Genomic DNA, 20770 nt, shown 5'->3' on the forward strand with positions numbered 1-20770 from the left:
AATCACGGGACATAAGTAAGTAGAAAATATCATCGTCTCAAATATAAACAATACATTGTTTGTCACTCATTAACATTTTGTGGAGGGGGTTGTAGAGAATGCCACATCTCGCTCACTCCCAACACAAACTTCCAAAGTCCATAACCATTCCCCAACATCACCTCAATGTCACCTTTCACCTTGAGTTTTCTGAGAACAGGGTTCCTACAGGTTTCAACAATGACTTTTTCAAGACCTTATTAAGACTAAGTACTAAAGTTTCGTGCCCAATTCAAAGCATAGTTCACGTTCAGTGCAAATTGGTTCCTCATTGGAACCGGGCACTCTAATATTACTTTCTTTGCAGCTTGGACGCAAAACGTTTAGTTAAATTGTTAAATTGGAGATGAAAGATGATTTGAAAGACGTTGAAACTGGGATTTCTGAATTTGCAGTGTAACTGATGACTTTAAATTGCCTGTAGCCGTGAATGTGAGTCTCTGTGTTATTTCTGTGGTGGACAGTTGACCCGTCCAGGGTGTACCATCTCAACGAATCAGCTGAGAACGAGCTCCAGTGTACTGCAACCTCGAGTTGGATAAAGTCATATAAAAGATGGGCGGATGTCGAAAACATCGCAGAGCACACTGCACTGTTCCATCTACCTTGAAAAGAGGCTTCAAATTGCCCAGGCTCACAAAAATCGGGATTGTGAAAATGGTGCCTGGTCTAATTGGTTTCAAATTTCTGCAGCGAGGCTCAAATGGTAAAGTCAGTGTAAACACTTTAAAAGCCCGGATCAGTCTGATCTTGTATCAATGGTTCATGCTCATGTTGGTGTGAAAGTGAGAGAAGTTGTTTGAGGTACAATTTGGGCCTCTTAATACCAATTAAACATCATTTTGATGCCTTCATGATATTTACTACAGACAGGATCCTCCATTTTACGACCACAGTGTACCATCTTCTGATGGCTGCTACCAGCAGGACAATGCTCTGGTGGTCAACCACAGTAAACCGCATGGGAAACCTTGAGGGACAGATGATATACTTCTATAATGTGCAGGTATTCCTTTAATGAACACTAAATTACTGGTGGTCGTCTTCATTTCAACTCTTTTATATTATTACTCATTTTAGTTTTTACCTACATATGAACTGGTTTATTTTTGTCAAGCACATTACAGCAATAAGAAAAATCTCATATAATAAATAAATTAAAATACTAAAGAAAGAAACAGATGCTATTATTTCAATGTAAAGCAAAAAAAATACTTTGCAGAAGCTAAAAGTACCAATTAATATCAAAAATGTTTTTAAGTACAGGTAAAAAGATTCCAATACGTACTCAAATACAAAAGTAAAAAGATATTTTAGTCTAAGATACCCATGTCTTTTTCGAGACATCTTGACCCATTGGTGGTGCAAAGAAACGAGTGTTTTTATTTATAAGAACTAAAATCAGCTGACATACTTAAACGTTAACTAGAACAGTAAAACCAGACCCAGAATTGTGTGAAGGAATCCCGCAGGAGTTGAGCAGGTTTTTTTACAGTATGACATTTTACCTCGTCTCCTCTGGAATGTTGTCTTGCTCGTTGGTTTTCAGGTATACACTTTTCATCAGAAATACTTTTTTAAACGTGTTGATCCCAAGGAAACTCATCAATGCAGTAGTGCAATATGTTTTTGGGTTTTTTTTTTAACCTTTGACTCTTGGTGAAAATGTATAAGAACGCTTTGGCTTGAGTTCAAATTTGCAAGAGGCGTGGTAAAATCAAGTCAGTATAAGGCAGGACTCTCTCTTCAAGGACCATTTAGCAAGAGACAACCTGTCTCCGGTATTTTTCTAAAATACAAAAATAAAGATAGATGAAGAAACCCTTTAGTCACTGTCAAATCTGTTTTTGTCAAGGCAGTGAGGCTAATGTCTGTTACACAAAGAGCATACTTTTTGCATGGTAGGAGCGCTGCTGGCTCATGTTGTTTATCTGGTTTGGTATGCTGGCTCAGCACATCAAACAGAGGTAAACAGAATGAACTGAATTTAGTCCCACAGTTATTAAAGCTCTGAAGTATATCCCTCCAGAAACCAAGTTTTGAATTTCCGAACATGCCTTTTATTATTAATATTTGATCTCACTTTAAAGCTCTCCACTACACAGCTGAGGAACTGATATCTATCTATTCATCTATCTATCTTTTTAAACAAGATTTACATTGAAAATGATTGAGATGCAAAGGTGAATAAAAATACACATATACTGAATACGTCACACCCATACAGGCAGGGTTACATGCTATTTTGTCGCGCGCGCGCGCGCGCGCACGCACGCACGCACGCACGCACGCACGCACGCACGCACGCACGCACGCACGCACGCACGCACGCACGCACGCACGCACGCACACACACACACACACACACACACACACACACACACACACACACACACACACACACACACACACACACACACACACACACACACACACACACACACACACACACACACACACACACACACAGGTGTGTTCCTGTTCCCACAGAGCTCAGTATCAGTGTATCAGGCCTTTCACACACAGCCCAAGCAGCACTGACGGATTAACGTTTCCGGAACAGGTAAACAATCTGGCTGCACCCCGTGTCACTGACGGTCTGAAAGCTGTGTCATGCATCAGTTTACCAACAAGCCAGCATCAAACACCATAGAACAATCAAGCACAGATGGGTTTGTTTGTTTTTTTGAGAGTTTTTCATTAAAACCATACCATATTGCAAATTTCACTGAATGGTTAAAACTTAAACTATACACACAAAAACAATTAGTGTCCAATTAATGACCAATTCAATCTTTGCTATTACCAAAAAAGTTCTTGGCATTGGATCTTATACCGTTGGAACACAATGGTGCAACATCTACGCATTTGTGGAATTAGCAGTAGAGTATGTAGGTTGTGTTTGTGGACATCTGTCACGAAACAAAAAGTAAACAATTCATCAAATAAATTATAATAAATCACATTTTGCTACGTTGTGCACTTTATTTACATACTTATGTCTGTATGTACATAGTTAAATACATACACACTTATATACATATGTATTTTGTGGCAGCACAAACAAAAGATGCAAGACTGTATTGAAGCATTTAAATGTCATTTTAAACATACCTTATCCTAAAACAATAAATAACCCTCTTAATACCACACCTATACCCCAAACATATAAAAACAATCGATCGAAATTTGCATAAGTGTGAAAAAAAAATAATAATCCAAATGCTGCCACGCATCAAAGCCTAATTTGAGTACGCTACATGGAGCATAAAGCCAAAATACATCTTTCAAAAATATTTGCACATCGCGAAAACAATGGTTTTAAGTGAAAAAGCAAAACTTTGGTTGATTATTTTGAAAATCAAGATCAAGAAGGTCTCCATTTTCACGACAATGGTACTCGATGGCCACGAAAAACGTTTGCAAATGGCTCCTAAGGTGAAGCTTTTGGAAAAAGCACAGACTCCGTCGACATGTAAACGAGAAAAATGCAACTTCCTGGGATCAATGCTCAGGATCCATAACAATAATATTTGCATTATCCAATTCTCTGCATGAATGTGTGTGGCGTTTCATTTCAAAAACAAACAACAGCACCCACTCGAGGCCCGTCATGAAAACTACATCCTTTGACATGGAAACAAGAAACGTTTCTGAAACAAAAAATGCAAAAATGATGCATTTTCATTTGAAACATTGGCACGTAAACAATGCCTTGTTTGCTCATCATAACTTTTCAACAGTAAGTTGCATTAAGAAGTACAGAAAAACAACATGTTTGTTGTCTCCTGTTCAGCTGCCAAGAGAAGCCTGTAGAAACCCCAAGCTTGCTGATGTGCCAGTGTCTGAGCCAGACAGGCAGAGAATAGCTGGCATGACACCAGCAAGCGAAACCTGGCAATAACACGGCCTTTTGGAAAGAGAAGCCTGGGACACATGAGCATTTGGATTCACCAGAAAAGAGAAGATGCAGGATCCTCGTAGGAAGAGTTAACCAGGCTTCTGTTTGAGGAAAAACATAAATGAATGCTTAAGTAATGAGACGGAGCACTTTGTTTGGCCACTGGCTCAGCTGAAGACCTTTCAGCCTTCAGGCTGCCAGAGCAACCTGCACAAACAGCCTGTCAGTTTCCTCTATATAGTGACCAGTCCCCTTTGAATCAGTTTTATTTGATGGGCACGACATTCAGAAATGATGCAGTGAAACTAAACGCCAGGCTAACGCAGATGCCATATTAGTTCAAGTGGTTCTCCGTGTGTTTTATGGTCCAAACAGCCCATTGCTGGTGTGTTTCTGCACTGAAGAGGCTGTAAAGATGTGTGAACCAATGTCAGATGTTAATCAGGTATGGCCTCCTCACCCAGGTTGACTGCAGGCTGGATATTACATTCTAAGATTTTTTTTTTTGTTTTAGTCAAGCTTTTTTGTTTTGTTTAAATGTTTAGTATAACACTAAAATAGTAAAACAAGCATCTATTTCTGTGCAGTTGTCAGAGTGATACTGGGTGAGTACAATTATTTTGATACGGAAGGCTAATTTATGCTATGTAAGCTTGAAAACAGATGTGTGCACTGAACACGTGTAAACATGACTGCCGGGCATTCACTCCACCAGAGGGCGCTGCTCTTAATTGCCAAACAGGCAAAACAGGTAATCAAAAATTACTTTGATGTCACTACTAATTTTGGTAGATTTGGTCCACATACGCTTGGTTCCAGGAGATGGACACCAATACGGACATAACGAACGCAGTGTAAAGACAAATGGCTCTGTGGGGGTATCCATATGTACATCTAACAGAGCATAAATGATCCTAAAGAAGAAGGGGGAGATGCTTCATTTTGTTGACGGTCACCCCGACGACTAAATTGTCAAATATTTTTATTACCATTCCTTAAAAACATGGACTGATTGTCATACCTCAAACTTGATTTTATTTGACCTGCTGAGCAATGGGTAAATGTGACCTGTCCACTGTGTCTTTTTTCAAACACTGAATTATCTTCTCAATCACTTTAGGTGACGCTATCGTTTATTTTACTCAGTTCAATTAAATCAGGACAACAACTAGTCTCATGGTTTTAAACGATGCAGTATGTCAACCAACAAAGAAGCAAGCTTTAGGATTGGGTTATTTCCCAGTTGTAGCAAGAGGAGCATCTCGCCTTGTCTAAACTGCAAGTTGCAATGACTTGCTGTGGTGACCTGTGTAAAATGGAGCTGCCAAATAGACACTTGAGAATTAAAGAACCAGCTATTTGTTGTAGGCAAGTGGTAAAATCAAATCAGGCAAAAGCTTGACCATCATAGGGAAAAGCCATTAAGAAAAAAAGCCTAGAAACTTTAAAGAAGGTCTCAATACAAAAAAAACAATATGTTTTGACAAGTCAGAGACATTATTGGGGTATTGCACATTGCAAGAAGAATTTAAAAGCAAAGTAATTATATTAAATTTTTAAATATTGCTCTCTGCTGGATCGACTTCCAGATGGAAATGATTATCTTCTGTGATGCTGAGCCCTGTGAAAACTACTTTTTTGTGTTGTAACTCTTGAAAGCATTGAAATGAAAGTACATCTCCAATGATTATTTGGGAAAACATTTTATACTTTGTTATATAATGTCAAAGTGATTTAATCCTTTGGTCATGTTGACTTGTGCCGACATGCCAACAGGAGGAATTGTGTTGAAGTTTGGCCTTTTTTCCTCGTTTATATTTCTACATTTGAATGAGCCGAGAGAAAACCAGCCATTCAACTCTTTCTGACTTGTATCTCAGAGGTAATTATAGCTACGACAACAATAACAGCTGTAACCACTCTGTGCCTGAAGCTTGATATAAGAGAGAGAGAGCACGAGAGAGAGAGAGAGAGAGAGCACGAGAGAGCGAGAGAGAACAACAAAACTGTGATTTTCGGTGTTTATATACGTTTGAAAAGTGTTGATTCAGACGACTCATTTTATATCTCACCCTCAAAGCCCTCCCTGCCTCATAATTAGCAAGCCATACCACATTTCCCCCCCCCTTTGCCATTTCCTCAGTGAGAATAACAACGCTGCATCTCTTTTCATCTTCCGGGCCAGCCTTGTCTTACCGACACGCGGGCAGAAGGTCCAAAGTTCAACTCATTAGCCCAGGTCACTTCCTGGCTCATCTTCAAAGGAGGCAAACCAGCAGCAGACACAAAGCAAAGGACACCAATTCACATACCAGCAAACATACTCAATTACACCACAAGGCAGGAGAAGATGACGATGGTAGAGAGAATAAAGAACATGCAATTAAACACGTGGGCAGGTCGTATCTCTTCACACTGTGCATGAGACTTTTAGAGCCTGTCCACACGAACATACGCCGTTTCGTGTGACCATATCGTTTATGGCCGATCCTCCACACAGCGTGGTGTTTTAGGAGCCTCAAAACGGGGTTTTCTGACAGCGGGTTCCAGAGTGCAGAGGTTTTAAAACGCTGCCTCGAATTTGAGGTGTGGATGGGCAAGACGCACATTTGCGGTACAACAACGTCATCATCGCTCCACCTCTCGACCTAACAGCAACAACAATGGCGGACTACATGCCCCAGGTCGTGCTCGTTGGTTTAATAAGGTGATGTGATGCATTTCTCGAATACAAGCAGGAGTAGGAGTATTTCTTCATGTCTTCTTCTGTGGTTTTTAAAAAAAGAAAAAAAAAAGTTAGGCTTACCAAGTTGACCTCCGTCACCCTGTGACCCAGCACTTTGAGGAAAGTCACAATTTCTCACCAGCCGAATGAGCTGTGACAGTTGACTGTGCTTTGCGTGAGTATGGGACTCTAGTTTATGAGAACTTGTCATTTTTTGCCTGCTACCACTGCATGTGATCTCTGTGACTCTTCTTTCATTTCAGTCTCCTGCTCCCCAGTTTGCATTTTCTGCCACCATCTCCAAATGCTGTTTGCCTCCAGGAATAGAAACCAGAAATCCTGCTGTTACATATGTATAGTTAGATCTACACAACAAAAATACACCTCTCCAAGCTGTTAAAAAAAAAAAAAAAAAAAAAAAAAAAAAAAAGGCAAAATCAGGTATGAAAACATTCAAGACAAACTCGGGGGTGTTTTTCAACAACTGTGAAGTTTGCTGCTACTTTCTGAATTCAGCACAGTGCCCAGAAAAAGAGAAAGGCAGCATAAGTAGAGAAAGAGAAAGGAGGGAAAGGGGCATGAAAAACACTTCTCCACAGTAGGAGCTCCAACTCTCTGCTCATCGGGAATGCAAAGCCTCTTCAGCAGGAGTGCGTGCATGCATGTGTGTGTGCTGAAGGGGGATGGGGGCCTTTACAAATGCATGCTGTCTGGGGGAGGGAGCTGGTCCCAATATTCATGTTGCCCTCCAAAATGGGTATTTTGCTCACTGCCCCCTTTGCATTCACCATAAGCCTCCCGCCCCTTCCCTTTCCCCCCCCCCCCCTTTCACGCAGAGTTCATTTTGAGTCTCCCTCATTGTGGCGAGTGAAGGGACTGACGAGCTAAAGGGCGGCCCGGGGTCCCTCGCCTCACACTGCCAGGTCAGCACTGTCAGAGCTACGTAACTCAGTAACAACGTAAGGAAGCTTTGAGGGAAAGAAAAAGAAAAAAAATGCAACAAAGCTTGGATCAACAATAAAGATCCCTTCCCTCTCTCATGGAGTTATTTTGGTTTGTGCCCGTGTGCAAGAGAGAGGCTGTGTGCAGAAAGACAAGACAGAGAGGATGACAATAAATGAGAAGGGAGAATACAGGAATGAATTATAAAGATAACGCGATAATGAGCTGTTTAAACATGGCCAGTTAATTAGCTCTCCTCTTAAATATGAGGCAGACAGATTTAGCTACTCTTACCAAAAACCTGGAAGGGTTGGCTACATAAGATCAGCCTGGAGATTACCAACTAAACAGGCTGGCACAAAGCAGACTTTTTTTCAATTATTATTGTTGAATCAAAAACACATTTATTGTGCAACTATGTCCAAACGCAGTGAATGCTCTATGGCTTCACAACTAGGACAATTTCTCGCTTGATCTATATTAACAATCACCTTATTATGCACCTAAAAGACCAAGAAATCAATTAAATGTTATCCATTATTTGATCATAATGAGCAAAACAGAGAACACAGCCTCCAGAATTCCAGAAGAGCAATCAGACATGAACTTTAAAAGATTATAAAGTACAAAAATTAAGGCATATAAAAGCATCAACACAAAACTCTCCATTAATTGTTTTATTGGATAATAAACCCAACAATTCAGTTTTGAAATAATGTAAATATAATTTACCGTAATTTCAAGACTATTGGGCGCACCTGAGTAGAAGCCACACCCACCACATTAAAAAAACAAGAATGGTCTGAGTTACGTGATGCACCTCAACACATCACCCATGTATCAGTGACATGAAGCTCGTTAACCCGTAAAAATCCATAAATTAGCGGCGTCATAGTTTAAGCCGCAGGGTTCAACGAGTGTGAAAAAGATTTGCCTGCCCTGTCATCACAGGACAGTTGTGAGCACAACAGTTTGTCCCGCATGCGAGCAGCATGCTGATGCAAATCAGGTGAAACTGATAAAGACAGTGTGTTTACAGTTAGAAAGAAATGTTAGTCTAGCCGTCTCTGGCCATGTTTGACTTGACTGCACTTGGATGGCCGGCAAGGAGACATGCAGACAAGATTCTTAACGGGATCTTGGCATCCCGGGGCAGGTCAGTACGGGATGCCAGTGGGGAAAGATACGAGAGTTCGTAAAAGCAGACACAAAAATGTGAAGGCTGAGGCAGACTGCAAAAACAATTTCTGTCAGGGCCAAAAAGAGAGGCCTTTTTTCAACTGAGAAATGTGGGAAAGGGATCAAAAAGTGGTCAGATAAACGATCTCGCCACGACAATACCGACAAGATTTAAACCACAACAGCTGCTGCAGAAGGGGAAGAACATCGGTTTCATGCTCCGTTCCTGACCACAGTCCAGTAGGAGCCACTAAGCAGCACTTAAAACATTTAAAAAGGACCTGACCAAAATGAATGTGTATTGTGTTAGCCGAACCTTGTGGGGGAAAAAAAAAGTCTCATAAAATGTTGATTCACATTTTGTTTTGTCAATTGGCTTTGAACATCAAACTGCAAAAAAAAAAAAATCCAACCGACTACATAATGCCCACAAATGAGATTGGAAAATTTGAAAAAAAAAAAAAAAAAAAACAACCTAGAAAACATTACTTAGAGGTGTCATCATGCAGAAATAAATGTTTTTCCTTGTTAAAGGTGCATTTTGGCATTGCACTTCAGTTGAAACTTGAACTCTGAAAATCAACGCCTTGTTGGCGTTTCGCCTTGTTGGCGAAACAAGGCGAGATTCTGATCGTGCTCCTGTGTTGTCGTCAACACACACTATCATATCAACACACTTCTGGTAAATTTAGTCGCCAACAGGATGGGAATAAACTTTCAACCCTGTGTGATTTACAAATAACTCTTGCGTTTCATTTTATATCTTCAGGGTGAGTTGCTCTGCAGCGTGGATTGTTTGTAGATGGCTTCATGATTGTTTTTCACTTTTATTTTTCATGTAGGCAAAGCAATATAATGCTATCACTGTGTACCTAACATCCATACCAGTCATAATATTGCATGTGAGAGTAACTCCAACTGCAGCTTTTATTCTAAAGGGATGTATATTGGGTCAGTTGGTGGCTCTAAATGCTCCCAAAGTGGGAAAGACTTTGAGACATCATTTCACTGAAATGTTAATGTTTGAAAAGTGGGGGAAAAGCAACGCTACCACCAAAATATACAACAATGGGGAGAACAAGCAAACTGCAGAGACCTCAATCTTAGTTTGAACCAGGCATTATTGATAAATGACAGCAGTATCTCACTGCAAGTGTTGGTTGTCAAAATGTTCATCTAAAATATGAAAACAAAGTGTCAGAAAAAATAACAACAACTGACATATCACTCCTCGGGAGCAATGCACAACCATGTATATTAACGTGCCGTGAACAACAGCTCTTGTTGATAACAGTTTGACATTTTCTAAGCTCCATTTCGCTTATTTTCCACAATTTCAGACATACAATCATGGATTTTGACTGGTGCATGAAAATGGACACCCAAAAACGCTTTTCACAGGGACAATGTTTAATAACTTTATTATTATTTTATTACCACTGCATACTGTGACACCTCAGAAATGAAAATGCTTTATAAAATAATATTTAAACCTAGTTCTGCTCACGACAATGGTCCAAGTTTTACCGTGTGCTTCATGAGTGCAAAGTTCTACTCCACTACCATCTTCCCTCTCCATCTTTTAAATGTTCCACAACTGACTTGGGCCACTACTCGAGCAACAGAACAAGAGACGACAAGGAACCATGAATCTCCTCTATGTTACATTGAGCCATCATATCCAGTGATATTGTCAGATCTCACTAGATTTTGCTGCTGGACAGTGGTCACACTTGACATGCAGAAATGTGGCCTTAACCATATTCAGGGCGAAATAAAAGAAAAATTCCATACTGTGTTCCAGGTCACTTCACACTAATACAGGGATTTTTAACCAGACCAAAAGATGTGAATAAAACTTGACTAGACAGCTGCTGTGACAGTTATTCTGCAACTATTCTAACCAAGCTTCCACAACAATAATGAAAGTACTTGGATTATTTCATGAAGAATCCTGAGCACTTCTAAAATCACTTCTAAAATCAGCAGGACTCTATTAGTTATGATTTGCTTACTGCTCTTTGCTCCATGTTTTCGACTTCAATATGACTTCAACTGAACTGCACCAGAATACATTTGCAAACACAAAGAGATCTTTCACACATTGCCCTGCTAGTTATACCATGTATAATTATGCTTGTGACAAATAAAGGTCTTCACTCTCTTGAATTCAAGTGGACTCAATCCTCATGTATGGCGAGCATAAAGTGCAGCATTCACACTTCCACTAATGGACCCCATTGTCTCAAGCAGTCGTACTGGAGTGTGTTTTACCAGGCCAACCACAGTGTGAATGCATCACTACAATGTTGCAGACTGAACCAAAGTGCTATATGATTTAACTCTCTGTGGTAAATATTTAATATGGAAAAACATTCAGGTAGCACAGTCTCAATAATTAAGATTATATAAATAGAAAATATGATGTCCAAAGTCATGATCTGAGCTGGGTACCTCTGTGGAAATTAAGTTTAGGATTAACCTTATGGCAAACAGGCTGTAAGCTTCAAACTTTCAATCTACGTGTATTTGGGTCCCCGTCTTTTCTAACGAGTCTGGGGACTCCACCGCATGTCTGGCGTTTGTTGGATTTGGACTTTGGAGACACTGCAGTTTGAGGCAGTTGCATATAAGGGGCACCTAACCTTATAGGTCTCTGGAGCCAGGCCAAGATATACAAGCCCTTCTACATTTAATCAAAGCGTGGCTCTTTTTGCACCATTCTCCTCTGCATTGTGACAGGAAGATGATGGTATATTTAACACAACTGGCCTGCTTCCCCGAGTTTTGGACAGGCCAGGGATTTCAAAGAGCGATAGGGAAGTCATTCCAAGTTTTTAAAACGTTGCAGAGGTTTCTGTGGGACACTCCAGCTGTTGGCAGAAGCCATTGTTTTTCCAGTACAGTGAACAGACGAAGTTGAATTTTCAATTACAAAGCAAAACTTTAAAGCGTCACTTTGAAAAGCATCACCTTTTAGGTTTTGAATAAATAATATCAACCCAGCAGTGTATTTCATAATGTACACCTTATTCTGCAATTCAGCCAGGCTTAAGAAGAAAAATAAAAACATATTGATAGAACACAGTTACATGATTGGGGGCAGGAGTTATAGTTATGAAGTATTGATGCAGCAACATCCGAGCAAAGATCCAAAAGTTGTGTAAAAAGCATGAACGTTTCAAAAAACAACAACAAAATATCTCCCTTAAACAACATGTTTTGGAGGGGAAAGTAAGAGTTAAAAAGGGAAAAGAGCAGAGGTGCAGATAGTTCAGCACAGCCTCCAAGGGCTCATAAACCACTGAGGCTCATCGTGATTTATGGTCACTATAGACCAAAGTTCCTACAATGCATGGCTCAGTAATCCAAAGCACCTGCAGCTCTGTCAACCCAAACAAGTAATACAAGCAGAAGGAGATGAGAGTAAAAGGAAAATATTGTTTTCATGTGGTGTGAAGAGGCTAAGCTTTAGTTTAACCGCAAATACAGAAACCATCTGCAGTGAAGCACAGGTCTGACCATGGCTTAGTTACAAGAAATAACCCATGAAACTCGTGAAATATGTCAAGATTATTTTGAGGAATCGCTGGAACATCATGTACTGTTTGTGATGAACAATAATAAAAGTAAAACCATCCCCACACAAGTTGTTTTCTGAGTGTAAATAAAAGCACCAAACCATATTGACAGTATCATACTGAAATATCTAAAAGTGCTACAAAAAACAACAACATTTAAACTCTGCCCCCACCTGCCTTCTAGAACTTTCACCCATCAACCATGAAAACTAAATCTTAACTCTGAGTTCCAAGGATATTTGGAACACTATGTTTTCACAATCTGTCCTTTATAAAAGTGCATCAATGAACAGACAGGAAATTGTTACATTACTACACTAAGTGCCACATGTAGAGTGAAACAGAAACAGCCTGACCGAACCCATTACAGTCAGTGCACAAATGTTCTGAGAGTCATATCTGAACACCGAAGGGTTCATTTGTCTTTTGGACACACGCCACTGGAAACAAAGATGTGCTACTCGTCAATGTCTTTCATGGATTTTGAGTGACATCAACCACGACACGCTTGAAGCCAAACTTTACCAGGACGACACGGAGTCAACCTGACTGAACCTTGAGCAGCCCAAATAAATTTCCATCGTATTAATGGAAAGATGTGTGCAGACATGGCCACACAAAAGAAAACACAGACTCAAAGTCAAAATAGAAAATGTGTGAGAAACAGTACTACTGAAGAGATGAAGCAGCAGGCCTGTAAGGTTCTCCGTAACCTTGACTGTTTGAGTGCACTGCTACGCAAGCAATGCAGCGAGAGGCAAGAAGGCTTTGAAGCTGTGCTGCAGAGAGCCGAGCAGGAATTCTGATGTCCTGCTGCATATCCTCAAACCCTCCTCCTCATCATCCTCTGCCTCCTCCAGCTTTGCAACAGATCCAATAAAGAGAAAGGGGAAAGAGAAGAAACAGCACATGCAGCCGATGCCAATAAAAAGAGAAAATGGAATAAGAGGATCGAAATAAAAGCAAGTAGAGACGGGAGAAGGGAGAAGGGTGTTACGACGTTAAGTCAAATCTCGTCAAATTGCCTGGGTACAAGTAAAAAGAACCGAATAAAGTGGCAACCTGGGCTGTTGCTATTGGATCACGCCCCAATCCAGAAAATTATAGACTAAAGATGTAGCATAGTTACCCCCAATTTTCTCTTTTCCTACTCAAACCTCCGTCAACCTCAAATTACTATCAATATTCAATTGGGGGGCCGGGGACACTGAGGCAGGCAGCCTCAATAACAAACCACACTTCTCCACCAACTGAGCCCCTTAAAACTAACAGGGAAATTTCCTTCATAAATAATCAACCAATAGAGTGCAAACACTCTGGACCTTTCACATATAAAAAGAGACCTCAGATTGGCTTCATTGACAGCTTGTGGGTGTCTTTTGCACTTTTACGCGAGAGCTGAATAGTGATCAAGCCTGTTTTGTCATTGTAAAATGGTCCCGGCTCCAGAGAGAACCCGCAAGACAAGTCGTGCAAGGACGATGTTTGAATGATGTAAAAAAAAAAAGAAAAGAAAAACCCAGAAAGGAGATTAAATCAAATCCTGTTTCGATGACAATCTAAATTCAAATTACTGTGAAAACCCTTTTGTTTTAAGCCACATAAAGTCTATCAGGTATCGATGATTATTTTCATAGGTGAAGCTTGTTCTCTTTCAAAAAACAACTCCAGAGACAGATGGTGAAAACTTGGGTCATAAATTATTCAGTTATGTGAAATCAGTACTTGAAGTGAAACATTCATCTGAAGTAGTCTAACATAAACAAATCAATGACCAAAAAAAAAAAAAAAAATAGATTTGAGAGACGGAGTTCAGCAAGATCCAAAAGTAGCTTGCTTCAAATACATGAAACATTAATAAGAGAAACCGACTGTGAACCATTTAAAGCAGAGGAAGCAAAACCCAAGTAAATTCCTTATTTATCCGTGAATTCAACAATGATCAAGACGTCAAACATTAAAATGCACGCAAAACCAAATTGTGCTTACCTACAACTAACAATTAACCTGCTGCTTTTTGTTGTTTTAAACCCCAAAAAAGTGAGAAAATATTGAAAGACTATTGCAATGGCCTCTTTATTGTAGAGCCAATATATCTGAACTGTTTTGTCACCAGCAGCTTCAACCCAAAGAGTTTAGAGGGAGTTTCTGATGATTGGTGCGATGAGTTCAAAGTGGGATATGAAAACCATTTTCTGACTCTTTTGGACACTTGACCCATCGATTCACCTAAACCAAGTGTCAACTGCACATGTGACGATGAAGTGACTCAATGACGGATTGATCAAAGTTGACCTATCGACTCGGGAGCATGGACAGATGTGTAATGGGAAGCTTGTCTTGTCGGGAGAATGAGGGGCGGGGGCGAAGAGGGGTAGAGTTACATTTTAAATGGAGACGTCGCTTCATAACAAACCCGGGAGATCTTGTTCAAAATAACACCACGTGAATGTTAATGCAACCGTGTCTATAATGGTAATGCAGGAGAAGTGTTCAAATCAAAATACTACTAATGATAATAATAATAATAATCCCAGCATCCTAAAAGAAACACATACACAAGAAACAGTTCAGCTCCAGTTCAACAGACACATGTGCAGATAGAAGCCAGCTTCCATCTGAGCTCCAGAGCAGATGTCCACGCAGCACAACTGACCAACACCCAGTGTTTATTTTCACCGGCAGATGAGGATTGTTTTTACTGGATGCACATCTCTTAAATTTATGGAACAACCACCCCGAAAAAATCCGCGAAATCTACCACTACAATCACACTCCCTTCAGCTTCATGCCAAGTCACATTTTCACAGCTTGTACAACACCCCGACAGCTCAAAGCACTTTTCCCATGGTACAGGGGAGCGACGCTAAACGTGGCATTTTGTTTGCCACTGTTTGAATTTGAAATGAGCCATGACAGAATAGAAAACTGGAAAAAAGAAAAGGAGAAAATATTTCATATTAATTATATCTTTGTAAGTGATAGCCCCATTTTACTCTAATTTCTGAGACAGTCATTAATTCAAAGTATTTACTCCAGCAGGAGCAAAAAAAAAAAACCCAAAACAAACAAGAATACTGAGGGAAATGGCATAATGAAAAGAAGAAAAAAAAACTGGAGAGAAAATAATAGCAACGACTAGAAATAAACCGGCGAGAGCACAAACTGGAGCTCGGGGAGGGATGAGCATTGACAACTGCGGATCCGGCAGGATCAGAGGAAGGCCTCAAAGCTGACTCCCAATGCGGAGATGAAGGCAGCTCGGTGTGGAGGCAGAGAAGATGAAACACCATTTGGGGCCGGGGCCCCCCCGCCGCCTTGCCTCTGTGTTCGGGGGCCTGTGAGCTCCTCTTCCTCTGAAGTGCTAAACACCCCCCCCCCCCCCCCCCCCCCCCCCCCCTCCCCTCCCATCACACCCTCAGCACCGGGCACCACTGCACCTCCTGCCATTTGGTGACTGAATGCAGCTCAGCACGGCTGGACGTGACGGGGTCTGGTCCCTGCTCTGCTCTCGGTGGAGGATCCACTATCAATCGGTGGTGTAGGAACCCTTCGCCCTCGTTCACCGTTCATTATTTTGCTGATGGTTACATAATGTGAAGTGTGAAAATACAGAGCGCCATCATGTTCAACTCAGGGCAACATCTTCAGTGCCCAAGCAATCAGTCCAACATCAGTAGAGCAACAACCTGCTGCATTTCAGTAGTAAAATAAGATTCTGAGAAGGGTTATATTCAGCTGTTCAATAACATTGGCTTTGTAGAGTCACTCAACTCTCTTCTTCACTTATGTGCCTTATAATCATCTTATTAGGAGTCTGACGTCACATGAAATACTAAACAGGTTTTTAATTCATGGCCATTTCAAGGGACAGGCAACATCCAACTGTTACACAACCAAACGATCCAATAATCAAGTTGCAATTTGAAATAGAGTGCATGACTGTGGCCAGTCAACAATAATCAAGGTTACAGTTGAAAATGGAATTTACGCAGGAATGCAAAAAATATACATGTATACAACTATTTAAATATCAACGTCTTCGATCTCCTGGAAATAAAACGATAGCATTCGGGGGTATAGAATTAACATTAACACAACAATCATGTATAAAAAAAAACATTCAGTTTTCTCAGTTCTGTCGCAGTTCAGTTGTGATTCAATCATGCATTGGTTGGATTCATTTCTACATCTGCGTTTCAACCCATATAAATGTTGAAACGATAAGATATGATCGTGTGCACTCTATAAACATCTCATTTAAGCCTCTATATGTTCACCGAGAGAATAAACAGGGTTTACAAGAGGAATCCCAATCTGCATTTAAAACTGACTAATTCGCATAGCTTATGTGCCGCAAATGCACTTATCAAGGACTTTAAAGAGACTTGGAGGAAAACCACCTTTTTTTCTCTCCTGTGTGGCACAATGATGTGCTCGTTTATGCAGCCAAACCAGATAGAAATCATATGACCTCCAGACACACAAACACTGAACTGCCTCTGGTTCGTTTCTTGGTTGTTTCATTTTTTTTTTCTACAGAAGAGAGATAAAAAGAAACATGTTGCTGTAATAAAAATGTTCGCGTTAAATTATACATGTCGTCTCGCCTGATCGGGGGATATATGCACACCAAATGTGATCAGATATAAAACTGTGGTCGATCTGAAGATAAGAAAGGTAGAAGGCCAGGCGGCCAGAGCCCCAAACCCCCCAATGTGTTGATGTCCCAGATAAAACAAGTCCCAACTTCAAAGCGCCTGTTGTTGCAACACCGATCAAAACACTGGCAACATAACAACCAGCCGTATCGCAACATTTGTTTAGTTTTTTTTTGTCAACAAAGTTTCTTTATGCGCTTATTATTGTCATGTGCAGGCCTATTTTGAGTGACTTAAAAAAAACACACAAAAAAAACCTCGCTCCAACTCGAAAGCGACACGAGCCCGTTTACAAGACACAGGAATAAATCAAATAAAAACAACAATAGAAATAAAAGTGTTTTACCTGCATAGTGAAAACTCCCAGCTCCTGGGAGGACAGCTTCTTCATCTGCTCAGACAAAACTTGCGCTTCCTCCAGGATGGAAAACTCGGTCTCGGCTCCGCAGTATCCACAAGAAAGAGCCGAGCACATGAAAACGAAGCTCCAGGAAAAAGCCTGCAAGCCCGAGTGGAAGCGGAGCTGTTTATCCCGGAAAGCGGTGCGCGCACCGGGCGTCAGATCCAGAGGTTGGTCTCCTGTCCGCCTCGCCATGGTGGCGGAGGGCTGGATAACACACGGGAGTCTGGAGCGGTGGCGAATAAACTGGGGAAACTTCACGGGAAACAACTTTTATAAGTTGGAAGCGGTGAATGCGTGCGCCCCGTCTCCACGGTTAGGCTCTCCCAAATCTCCAGAAACGCGCACCATCGCAGCTCCGGGGACTCCGCGCGGAGAAGAAAGCAGATCCATGCGTCAAAGAGCCTCGGCTCGTCCCGTTTTTAAAACCTTGTACGCGTTGTCTCTTCAACCAGTCGCTCCAACTCCTGGAAGTCTGACATAGTGTGCTTCTGCCGGAGATTCAACCACAATGGGGGTGAAAGTGGGAGGCGTGGAAAAGCCGCGGAGTCCGACCGGCGCCTGGATCTCACGATCAATGGATCCGGGTTTCACGATGCCTTCGGAGATGCTCGGAATTTTACTGAAATGGAGAAAACAACCAGTAGAAAAATTCTATCACCGTAGTTAAACATGACTACGGAAGCGTCCTGTTTAAGTTGTACCGTGATATGTATACTTTTTTGTTCGAGTCTTGGCGGGTCCATTGACGTGATATAAAATAATACGGAGAATCACAACAGTCCGAGTGAACTTGAACGCATCATTCATTGTTTGGTCATCCTTTCAAAAGCAGACACCAAAAAGAAAAGAAAATGTAGATCTCTTAGCCAAAGGTGTAAAGAGGGATGGAAGTTTGTATTACTACAACCTCAACTAGTACTACTACTGTTAAATCGCAGACATTTTACTCAATTGTGTTCTTATCCAAAAGTAATCAGAGTAATAGTTACTTTTTTAATATGTACGTCTTCTCTTATTGGTAATCGTCAATTAATTCAGTTTCTATTCCAAAATATGTATATTTAAAACCTAATTATCAGGTGAAGTAAAACTCTGGCAAACAAATGTCGATGTACAGCAAGAATTTCCTTCTGCTGAAAGTATAAATATATTAACTACAAAAAAATCTGATGAAAAGTTTGAATATTAAAAAAGTGTGAATGTCTTTGGTATTGACTCATTATTTTAGCAGTATGGCTAAAGAGATCCAAAAGGTTATTTGTACTCAAGTAATAGTAGTATAGGTGGAAATGTTATCTTAAAAGTTTAGCTGCCTAATCACAAATTTGTAAATATTATTAATTTGTTTTTTCCACCCCAATCATCTGATTATACTTAATGGCAATACTGTTATTTTACTTGCACTTCCTAAATCTTTCATATCACCAAGAATAGTCATAAATGTACATTTTTTATATTTAAAAGAAAGGATACCATTCCAGCTCTCCCTCCTTAAATTGATTCCCTCCTTGCTTTAAACAGGAAATCAATTTAATACAAGTAAAATAGCTTACGGTGAATGAAATAGTTTCTTCTGATTTAGAAAAACCTTAAATAACCACAAACCAAAAGTTATTAATTCTATGCCCTATTAGCGTTATATGGTGAACGTTGACAACATGCTGAGCGTTGGCATGAATCAGAAATGATATTTCAGGACACTTGATTAACTAATAAATGCAGAACCACTGTTCAAGCTCATTGTTCCCTCTTTGTGTGCTGTTTTATCTCTTGATCGGGTTTCAAAGTGTTTATTTTACATTCTTGTGCTGCTGGGGACAGTCATGGTGGGACTGAATGAAAACATTATACATTTACAGGCCACACAACTGGACAGAAAACCAAAGTTAGAGATTGATGTAAATTCCAATTCCAATGCTAAAGAGTCCCACTCTGTAATACATGGGTGTAAGTCTTTGCTGTCTCTCTGTGGTAATGGTATGTTGGCATTTTTAAAAGTGGCTTGAAATGTGCTCATCTATATTCAAATTTAAAAATAAGACTCTCTCCTTTGGTAGTCAACAACATGTTTTTGAGGTAACTGTCTGCAGGTGTATGGGGGAAAAAACGCCTTCTGTTTTGGTATAATACTTGTAAATAGATGATAGATGCGGGAGAGAAGACTTTTTATAGCAGTGTTGCCTAATCCTGGTGCCTTTGGGCCAAAGTGGTGCATGTTTAAGACACCACATATCCAATTGTAAGAAGAGACCAGATTCTCGTGTGCTGGAGCACATTTCCAACATGCTGACAGTGGTCCAGGATCATAAATACACAAGGACCAGGACGAAAGAACCTGTAACGGTGAGAATGTCAACTAAAGCCTTTGCATAAGCATGAATGAAAGCCGTAAGTCTCCAGACCATTGAGCCCTCATTCCTTGAACAATCCATTTCTTGTTTTACACCAGCTTGGATGAAACGCTTCGAGGTGCTTTGAGGAAGACTCTTTTTTTTTTTGCCTTCATTTTGTTTTTACTTTAATTTATTGATCTTTTTGTATTTTGTTTTTGTTTTTTAATAAAATTGATACATTTTGGGATGGGGCAGGATGAGGGTTGTTATATTGCCTTTTGATTACTGACTGCAAAATAAAGAAGTAGATAGGTCACCAATATGATGATGTGAGGCTTTGATATGTAACATCACTTCAGTTCATTGAACAGCTGACCACAAATCAGTGCGCTCTCTCTCTCTCTCTCTCTCTCTCTCTCTCTCTCTCTCTCTCTCTCTCTCTCTCTCTCTCTCTCTCTCTCTCTCCATGGCTCTCCTCTTCATGGATTGCAGAGTGTTTTTGATTTGCTGCTGAGCAGCTGGCCCCTTCCCAACTATCTCAATGCACCTTGTTCATTTTGGGAGATTTCCGAGTTAATCAACGTTGCACTCACTTTTCGCATGACCCAATGATTTAGCATTAGCCAAAGCTTTTGTGCTATTGGCAGAGCGCCTGGTTGATTAGGAATGACTCCGCCTTAAAGCAACATAAACCATGTCTGTCCATCAACATTTGGATGTACTGACAGTACTTGCCATGGACTTTTGTGGTTCGTCTCAGCGTGTGCTGCTGTCATTGCCTCATTATTGTTTTTATCTACAAAAACAGCTTTTCTCCAAATTATGGAGCACCTCTCTTCAAAAATCAAATGTAATTTCAGTTGTACGTGATCAAGTAATCAGTCATCACTCTGACCCACGCAGTACTAACAGCTCAGCTAATTCATCTGAATTACTACTATAATTATACAACCATGTGCTTATTGTTAAGCCAGGCCTGGTTGATAGGGACGTTTAAATTTAAATG

The 20770-nt window shown here is 40.4% G+C and overlaps 1 protein-coding gene across 1 annotated transcript in view; it reads right to left on the reverse strand.

The window, feature by feature from the left end:
* cachd1 (cache domain containing 1) overlaps window positions 1–17868 on the reverse strand; it is an 83225-nt gene extending 65357 nt beyond the window's left edge. The window contains exon 1 of the mRNA XM_080506563.1: window positions 17375–17868. Within this exon, the coding sequence (XP_080362689.1) occupies window positions 17375–17623 (249 nt within the window). The 5' untranslated portion in view covers window positions 17624–17868. The remainder of the gene's footprint in view (window positions 1–17374) is intronic.
* Between the last annotated feature and the right edge of the window lie 2902 nt (window positions 17869–20770).

The sequence above is a fragment of the Blennius ocellaris genome (genome assembly GCF_963422515.1).
Source record: "Blennius ocellaris genome assembly, chromosome: 12".
Classification (NCBI taxonomy): domain Eukaryota; kingdom Metazoa; phylum Chordata; class Actinopteri; order Blenniiformes; family Blenniidae; genus Blennius; species Blennius ocellaris.